Genomic DNA, 10,358 nt, shown 5'->3' on the forward strand with positions numbered 1-10,358 from the left:
GGAGATTTAAAGTGTAAAAAAAATATTATATATCAAAATAGTTTATTTACAATGTTAAAATTAAAAATTATGCTCTAAATAGCAGGACCTTACATCAATATAATAGATGCAATAACCAGTTCTTCCATTACAATTTCATAACTGAGGCTATTTGTATCACTTTATATTTTATTTTTTACTATATCAACTTTAATATTGTATTAGAGCTTATCTTTACAAAATAGGCAAACAATAATAGAACAACTTTTATCCTTACATCTATTATTTCATTTAAATTTTATGCTTGCATAATTGTTAAAATATTTTTTTTTTTTTATTTAATACTTTAATACACATTAGTTATAAAAATATGACAGAGGTAATGTTATTTTTTATGTTAAAAAAATAATGTTATTTTTCCTATTTCAATACTTGTAATAAATATAATAAGAACCAAATCTTTAAAAAACAAAGGATCCTGCTGGATAAAGATGCAATGAAATTACTACTTCATATAATTCCAATTAAATGTACACAAAATATCTTCACTTAAATTTAATAGTCATTAAATTTTATCTAATCATCCATTACCAGGGCTTTCACTTGTCTTTTAATTTCATCCTCATCTTCTTCCTTATCAAGCAAACCTCTAGCTTTTAAATATTCTCCATATTGTTTGGGTATACCCATGAATGTTTTGATTTTAGCTCTTAACTGTTTCCACGTTTCTTGATAATAATTCTTTTTATCTCTCTCCATTGCCTTGTAATCATGACCATATTTATCTAATAAATATGTTATAAATTCTACTTGTCCCTTTGGTAACCTGAAAAAAAAAAATAGAGAAACTGTAATTATGAATTCATTGAATTTTCCTTTAGAATTTTATAGAAAAACTATTAATACATAATCCTTTTTGTTTTATTTACTTCGACTAATATGTGGTATTTATACTGAAATTATCATTAATTGCTTAGTATTATGATTTCTATAGGGAAGGAGTATCCCATTATTTATTATTATATTTATATATTTTGTTAAATATAATAAAAATTACACCAGGATACTTTTTATCCTGATTCATAAAAGCAAAGTCACAGCTTATTGCTACTACTATATTATCATTAATACCACAAAGAGAAGAGAGATATCAGTGCATTTACATTGAGTGCAGTACAAGATACTAACATAAATTTCCTTTCCCTTGGAGCTTTTGACTCCTTCTCCAATTCTTCAACGACATGTACTTTCCTTGGTATTCGAACTTTGACTTCCTCTTCGTCCATATCAATTTCATCATCCTTCATTATGGTCTTAGCTTTTTTAACTTGTTCTTGTTTAAAATTAGGAATCTTTATTGTTTTATTTGGGTCTGTTGTGAGACCCATTTCACGAAGATTTCTAAATGAAGACTTCTTATGATCCCAAGCATCTTTAATTACTTTACTAGAAATGAAAGAAATAATATTAACAATAACATTAATTATTCACATGAAAGAGTTTGATGAAGAATGATTTTATTGTTACCATTGTACATCACCCGTATTAGTTTGTTTCCTGTGCATTCGTTTTCGGTTTAATTTATGGAGATATTTCTTTTTACGATGTTGCTTTTTGATTTTCATATTTAATTCAGAGTAAAATACGAAAAGGATGAGAAAATTAGTAAACGAAATACAATTATATCAAACATGTGCTTACGCGTGTGACAGTGACAATCAACAGTGACTTTGATGACTGACAGATGCATGATGCAATGTTCCCTAAGCGTAGATATTAACGATGAGCAATTCCGAATAATTTTGTTATTCGAATAATTACTAATTTTGTATTTCAACTACTAAATTAGTAATACATATACTAATTTTCGTATTCGAATGATTTTACTAATTAATAATCAGTCAAAATAATGAAAATAAAGTTCTTTCCCTGTTTTTCATCATCTTAGCCATTATTCGTCCACTGCTGAATATAAGCTTCCCCCACAGACTGCCATAAAGAACAGTCCTGAGCCACCTACATCCATTGACACCCTGCAATGCATTTCAGGTCGTCACTTCATCTAGTGGGGGGTCGTCCTATACTGCATCCTTGTATATATCCTTGTATATACAGGCTGTCCCAGAACTCAACGTCAAGCCGAAACGGGGTGACAGGATTGATTGTAACCAAATCAGAAAAAAGTCTATCCCATGCAGTTTGAAAACTATGGGCATTTTCGGATATTGTGGTTAATTTTTCTTATTTTTGTTTATTTAAACTTTGGAACCGTAACCCTAAATAAAAACCCTAAACTCTGAATTCACAGTCAAAAATAATTATACAATTGCTCCAAATTTTATAGAATTAAGACTATTTGTTAAACTATGAAATTAAAATATTCAAAATTTGTCGACTTTGAAAAGCCCTCTTTTAAAAAAAATGTACTAAAGTGCCTTGGCAAGTGCCATTAAAAATTTACGCATTTAATCAGGATTGTAAAATGGTATAATACTTAAGAGTAAAAAAATAAACCTCAAGTAACACGATTTTTGCTAACCCATTTTACTCAATTCAAACGTTTTTTATTCGCACATGCTCTTGGTAGGTTCTTAATTTTACAGCAAAATGATGAGAAAGATGGATAGTGAACATGTTTGCCATGAGCAAGAATTAGGACCCATAATTCTGTGACTCTAGTGAGAAAGGGTATAACTCAAGTTATAGCCTTTTTCTTTTTTAGGCTACTTTAAATAAGCAAATTTTTCTCTTTCGAATGGTATAAGAATCGTAACGATATCTTTAAAAACAATAGAGATAGTAAACATGTAAAAGGCTACAATTAACAAAATATTTGTGGTAAAAAAGTCATAATTAGAAATAAAACTACAATATTTTACAAAAAATATTTTTGTAAAATGAATCATTTCGATTTGAACCCTTTTACACCATTTAATAGCGATTATTTTTTATAGCGTAAAATACACAACATTGTTTTTCTTCAATACTTCAATAAAATAGTTTTAATTCAACTTAAAACTATTTTCACATCATAATTTTAATATTTTTGTTAAGTGTGATTAGGTATAATAGAATTATTTTTTAAACTATAAGTTTTACACAAAAACCGACAATTTCATAAGAAAGAGGAGAAAAAATTACTATAAATGCAATCATTGACTTGTTCAATTAGCAAATAATAAAAGCAGCAGAATTTTTTTTCTTTATTTAAAATAGTTTTTTGGTTCTCCTGAAAAGTGACCATTTTGAATTGAACCCTTTCTCACTAGAGGCACAGAATTTTCAAACTGCATGGGATAGATTTTTTTTCGGATTTTTCTCATGATGGTTAAAATCAATCCTGACATCCCCTTTCGGGTTGAGGTTGAGTTCTAGGGGTCCTGTATATATATAATATAAAACACAATATAAAATGTTATAGACGAAACTTGATGATTTTGGTAAAAAGTTGAAATAAAAATAAGAAAAAAATCTTGTATTCCAATTGATTAACGATGGTGGTTTTATATTTTGAATCTGTGGTTATTAAAAAATATTTTTAATTATTTCTTTTAATTTAGGTATTATTTAATTATTATTATTATTATTTAATTAGCGGCCTTGCGTTAGTCAGTTTTTGAATCGATACAACCGATTAGTAGTCATTGACATTTATAGGCAATATCTAAGAAATTGAAGAAAAAGTTTATAGATATTCACGCATTTGTTAATATTTTAATTTGAAGTAATAATAAGTAGACGCTAAAAATAAATAACACTAAATAACAAAGTAACTTATAGTGTGTGTGTATAAGTACACAATAATTATATTCGAATATGGATGAATAAGTTCTCGTATTCCAAAATATGTAATGGTTATAAAATATGTATCAAGTCCAAAATAAAATAATAACGCAATTTAACATTTTTATTTTTTTTTTTTTTTTTTTTAGTACGTTTGTTCCGTTTGGAACAGGCTAAGGTCGGAGACCATGCTGCCTAGTCTTCAAAGAGATAAATTGTCTGGAATTTAACATTTTTAAAATGTATGTCAAAATGTTATTCTTTGTACACATCGATTCTGATGTGATATTCTCTTAAACTTCTCTTTAAAATTAAAATCAAAGTGATATCACAGCGCAATTATTATTGTAAGGTTCAATATGAGAACATGACGTATTTTCTAATATATTTAAGTAAAATTTTTAATAAATTTGTTTATGATGATCTATAAAACATAAGATTGCCAAACTATCAAATTAAAATATTAGGTTAAGAGTATAATTTAGAGCACTGGCGCTTCAGAATCGACCCCATAGTCCTCTCTACTCTATGCTGTGATGTCAACTCATCATCTAAATGTGTGTTGTTTAATTTTTCAAAATATAACCTTAAATATCATAAAATTATTACAATCAAGTCCTGTATAATTTGTGAGATAATTAAACATGCCACAAACAGGTGCGACACGTCACCAAAAATTTCTAAAGTCTGAGAAATCAAAGACTAAGTTAAAATCAAAAAAGAAGGATCTTCCTAAAGGAACTAATGTTACGAAAACAAATTTCAAAGTGAAAAAAATTGTCATCAAGGAACAATTAAAGAAACATGGTAAATCCGAAGCGTTGTCCACGAGAAAACTTAATATTAAAGAACTTTTGTCACGACTCAACCATTTTAATACTCATGCTAGAACTGATGCCCTAATGGGTATAAAGGAATTGGCAACCACTCATCCTGAAGTTCTCGATCAAAATCTTGGACCTTTGATTCTTGGGATTACTCCTTTATTATTAAATATTGAGAAAGTGGTTAGTTATTTACTATAATTTTATGGTTTTAAAATAATACTAATGTTTAAATTCTGTCTGTACTAATAGAAGAATTGGCACTGGCTAGGCACTAACACTAACATCTGGATTGTCTATGAAGATATTGAAAAATAGTAACTGTCATTAATAGATATCTCTAAATTTTGTAATTTCTCTGGTTGCTTATCAGACCCAACAAGCCATGTGTTTTAATATTATTATTTTTTACTTTTTAAGGTTATTTGATTTTTATTGGTGCAGGTACTTCTTTGTTCATTTTTACAATTTATATAAAAATTTAATGAATTCATATGAACTATATGCTTGTATGTCACTCTATCACATAAAAAAACAATATCAACATCAGTCAGTACCTTTAGTAGCAGTTGTTGGGGTATATAAATAGTGGCATTATTCAAAGGCATCACTGTATAGAAAAACTTTGTTAATTTTAGGATGCATAATAAGGAGAAATTATCATGACATTGAAAAATGTTCGAATGTCTTCTGTCCCAGAAATGTCTGAGGTGCTATAATTCGGAACCAGGGTACAGCAGGCACACATAAAATTGGGGTTAATGTAATATTGAAAATTTTAAATAAAAATTTTAAGTCCTTGGCTAAAGTGTCCGTCCTAAAGCTCTAAGGATATACTCCATCCAGTTTTTCTCTTAAAGTATAAACACAGTACTTTTATACAAAAAAAAAATTATCTAGTTTTCTACAAATTACTAATTAATATGCTATTGCTTAATGCCAAGTCTATTACTGGTTTGTAAGAGTTAATAATTTTTTTAATACTTGTGATAAATACTTTATTAAGTTGATTATCAAAAAGTTGTATTTATATAGCTACTCTAAAAACTAGTTAACTGCTCTATATTCTTCAGTTAAAAATCTTTAAGGTGAAAATTATAGCTTATCTCTATCATTCCTTTCATGACTTCTTCATTATTTAATATCTGAACATGGAATAAAATTATTAATTAGAACAGACTAAAAATGTTAGATAATATTGATTCTTTTACTTTATTATATTACATTTTATATTTTATCTGGTAACTTTTATTTCAGGTTCGCCATGAATCTTTGAAAGCGCTACATACAATTTTATGTGTTATTAACATAGTTAAAATAGAACCTTTCTTTGATATTATGTCTACATATTTGAGAAGTGCTATGACCCACATTGACAGTAGAATACAGGAAGATTCATTGTTATTTCTCGACTTATTACTTCAGTGCACTCCACAAAAAGTAGCTCAGGACTTTCATAAGATTTTGCCAAATTTCTTAGATATGATATCAAAATTAAGAGTAGACACAAAACCAGGCCGAACACTGACTGTCAATTTAGGCAGTCAAATAACAACTGTTAAATGGAGAGTGAAAGTATTACATAGATTAAAAGATTACCTACAGAAGTTTGTTGATTATAAAAATGTATCTAAGAAAGATAAATCTTTAGATCAAACTACATATTTGTTTGATAATAGCAAATTGAATCATTTCCCATTAACTGATCCAATTTATACATCTGTTTGTAATCTATCATGTTTTTCATCTAAAAATTACCAAGATACAATTTTGCTTGATGAAGTGGAAAAACTCAGAGAGTATACAGATACCTTAATGCCATTACTGTTTGAAACTTGGCTTGAAGTGTGCCCTAAAACTAATACTGAGAGGAACATTGAAACCATTATTTCAGAAGATGCAGCATCATTACTTAAACATATTCTAGATGTATTGTCTCTATTATGGATTCTTGTATGTAACCAAAATAACAGGAATTACGATTCTGGATTACCGAATTTATTTAGTCAAAAATATAAAAAACAATTTGGCCAGTATTTTGTCAATTCCTTTCCGTTTGTAACAAATGTAAGGACTAAAAAAAAGAGCAGTAATTCTACCTTTGATGATGAAATTACTGATCCAAAGTTAATTTTAGAGAATTTGAAAATCTGTTATTTATTTATTGCGTTAAATCGTAATATAAATTTAAAAAGTCAAAACAATGAAATAACTACAGTATTAAATTACTTGGAAAAAACATTCAGTCAAAATAATCACGCCGATGTAAATAATGCCCTTATCAATGTATTGGATACAATTTTTTCAAATGAAAGTAATTGGACCAAAAATGTTACAATCATGGATCCATTATTTAGAAAAGTAATATGGGCTTACTTTAACACAAACATGTCTGATTCATTTAAACAACAGATTTTCACTCTATTAGGTAAAATAGCTTTAAATGACAATTTGAGTCATTTCCATAAATGTGATTCTTACGAAATGTGGCTCAAAAACTTACCTGATATACTACTCGCTGAATCAGTGCAAGTTCAAACTATAGACATAATCCATAAATTTGCAATATATAACAACCTAGTTTTTAATAGAGTAATTAAATCACAATTATTAAAAATTGTTAAAAACTTACCTTCAATCAAGATATCTGATTCTGATGACACAAATTGCTACTACAAACTGTTTTCCATTTTGTATTCGATCAAACAGTGGGATAGCGAATCCTTAAATGTCTTAGAGAAGCAATTAATAGATAATGCATATCAAGGTGATTATGGAAAATATATTTTTGATACATTACGACTTAAAACAGGAGGAATACTTTAACTTATGTTAAATAAAAAAAAGTATATTTTACATAGTGTTTTTATTAAGTAAACAATATATGTACAGATTGTCGTAATGGCCTCATGAGGCCATAGGTTTACCCAGCATCAATGCTATGATTTCCAGGAACACCTCTGTCTGCCTCAAGGTGTTCCTGGAAATCATTGTTCTTGTCATACCAACTGACCTCAAATGGGAAAAAGGCGTTTGATAATAATAGGGTCTGACAGTCCCATTGCTACTAATATACCTTATTAGGTCAACCTCCACGCGGTTTGCCCTAGAAACCATTGTGAGTAATTATTGAATTCCTCACGATGAGCCAACTGATCTGACTTCACCCTCACCCATGATCTCAGTGTATACTGATAGTGCAGGCAGTTACCATCCCATTACCTCAGAATAAAAAAACTTCACCATTAGACAATAGTGCATATAATATTGTGTTGATGGCATAAAAAATATCCTAAAATTATTTTTTACTATCTTAATGCTTATATAAATTTCGTTTGCATTTTTAAGAAAAGGAACCTACAAATTTTTCTACTTAAAATATAGGATATTTTTTTATTATGATAACCAAAAATTTAGATAGTAGGATTGACAGTAAAAAATATTTACTTGACGAGTTAACAATAGAGTCCTGTAAAACGCATCCATAATAAAAGCCTATTATAAATTACTATAATTGTCTGTCTGTCTTAAATTGGGTAATTTCTTAAAAATCGGAGTGCTCTTAGTTCAAAACACATATTTTGGGATAATCGCAATTTATCTACAAAAAGGTTTTAATCGATTCATCAGATGATGCTAGTATATATTTGCAAATTGAGAGGTTATAACCTACATAAAATTTTGCGGGTTTTTTAAATAGAAAATAAAATAGACATTTATATAGAATTTTAATGTTTTATTTCAATAGTCAAACACAAAATACATACCAAATTATATAATCCAGTTCATTACACAAACATGAGGATTATATCTTAAAAAAATCATAGGCTTTTCATAAATCCATACAAAATGCAGTCAATGAAGCGAAAACGCTGGATTAGGTATATAAATATGATGATGAGTGACAAACTTGTGAAAAGAACAATTATTATTTATAGGTAGATGGTGTAAATTACTCTCAAAATAATTTCAAGGAACTAATGATCAACCGCCAGGAACCCGATATCATAGTCACAAGATTCTAGTTTAAACTAATGAAATATTTAATAGAATCAAAATAAATAGATACACATTTCAGCTGCCACTGTACACTTTAAATCTGCAACAGTGTTTGGTAACATTATCACAATTCAATGGCTAAAATTACAATTTAATACAAAATCAAGTTAATAATTATAATAATTCATTTAGTAAAGAAATCACTGCCAGAGCTATTCTGTTCATGATGCAGTTTCTGATATAATTTAATTCTTTCTTAATTACTCGATAAACAGTCTTGTTTATAAAATAAAAAAAAATACTAGGATATAAGCTTCTATTATTTTTGCCTTTGCTTTATTTTTAAAACATTATTTCTTAGAAAAAGATATATCAAAATTGTTTATCAAATAAATATGAAAAAAAAAGTTATACCTAAATTACATACATTTCAATAACTGAAAATAAAATTAAAATAACAAACATGATATTACATTATTCAATACTGTGTAAGGAGTTGCAATTTATTAAATAATATAACATGTCGTATTATTCAATAAGTCTAAGAGCAAAACGTCATAATTTTTATGAGTTTAATCAAACTGAATAATAATATAAAAATAATTCTTTTACCACTGTTGAATCCTATATTATCCCTTGAGATAATGCGACGACCACATTAAGGTATAAAGTCAATAGTTGCAGATGGCTCAAGACAGTACGGTATGTATATATTATGTTCAACAATGCAAGTTAACTGGCAGAAATTCTATATAATAATATATACCTACGTACAAGACAGCCTACACAAAGAAAAAGGCGAAAATAACGACGTTAGGTTCTTAGACTATTAAGTAAAAACTTCTAGGTCATGTTTTTGTAGACAAATTCGATATGAAAGCCTCGTCGAAGCTGTACTATTTAAATACTATTAAGGACTAGTTTTTCTAACAACTAATTTCTAAATAATGACTATTTAATATTTTAACTAATTATTGAGTCATGCTATAATTTTGGCAAATTTTGGCTAAATTATAAATCACCAATTCTTTGTAGGAAAGCAAAATATTAAGTCATTTTACTAAAACGAAATAAATTCATTTGCTATATTTAAATAAGAAAATTATAATACAGTGTATAGGGGGTAGGAACACGATACATATATATATGTTAAACTTTATGATTAGTATGGCTAGGTTTCGAATTGTAATACCCTCTTCGTTACACTGTGTATAAAAGGAATACAGGAGTAAACACAGAGTCCAACATTTGCGCAGTCAGTAGGCAATTTCAGGAATTATCTTGATCTTACTTTTTTTACGACTCTTATACAATTACGTCCAAATGGTTGAAAGAATTCGAAATTTGGCATCCAGGTACTACTATATTTTCCCCCACCTAAAATTGCCCTTAGAAGATATAAGTTGTAATTTAAACTCTGCTTTATACCTACTGTAACCGCCACAGATATGGATTTAAATAGATGCCGCAGTTACATGTCGATTTTTTGGCTCAAAATTAAATGTCACAGAGTTTATTTGTCACAGGCTGAATGTTAATAAAATAAATTAGTACATAAAATTTCTCCAAACTAAGAGAATTAAACACTTAAAGATGATATCTTTGAAAGTGCAACAGAGAGATATTTTGAAAATACAAGAGAAAGTGTCCTATGTATAAATAGCTTTAATATTCAGCAACAAGTAAATAGTGACTTGTACAGTTTATATATTCGCGGCACCTACCTATGACTATGTTGACAGCATATAAGTTTGAGTATAAACTTTTCGAACT

At 28.1% G+C, this 10,358-nt stretch overlaps 2 protein-coding genes across 2 annotated transcripts; one reads left to right on the forward strand and one right to left on the reverse strand.

Moving 5' to 3' along the window:
- Positions 1–25: 25 nt before the first annotated feature.
- On the reverse strand, positions 26–1,712 carry LOC113509739 (nucleolar protein 16). Its single transcript, XM_026893150.3, has 3 exons — positions 1,507–1,712; positions 1,168–1,425; positions 26–805 (listed from the first exon to the last, which is right to left on the reverse strand). Exons 1-3 carry the CDS (start codon positions 1,602–1,604, stop codon positions 556–558), a joined length of 606 nt encoding a protein of 201 aa, XP_026748951.1. The 5' UTR covers positions 1,605–1,712; the 3' UTR covers positions 26–555.
- A 2,550-nt stretch (positions 1,713–4,262) lies between these two features.
- LOC113509846 (testis-expressed protein 10 homolog) lies at positions 4,263–7,442 on the forward strand. Its single transcript, XM_026893273.3, has 2 exons — positions 4,263–4,769; positions 5,844–7,442. The coding sequence occupies exons 1-2, from the start codon at positions 4,407–4,409 to the stop codon at positions 7,410–7,412; spliced, it is 1,932 nt and encodes a 643-aa protein (XP_026749074.1). The 5' UTR covers positions 4,263–4,406; the 3' UTR covers positions 7,413–7,442.
- The last annotated feature ends 2,916 nt before the right edge of the window (positions 7,443–10,358 follow it).

Source organism: Galleria mellonella, unplaced genomic scaffold, assembly GCF_026898425.1.
Source record: "Galleria mellonella isolate WM207_F2 unplaced genomic scaffold, CSIRO_AGI_GalMel_v1 utg57, whole genome shotgun sequence".
Taxonomy (NCBI): Eukaryota; Metazoa; Arthropoda; class Insecta; order Lepidoptera; family Pyralidae; genus Galleria; species Galleria mellonella.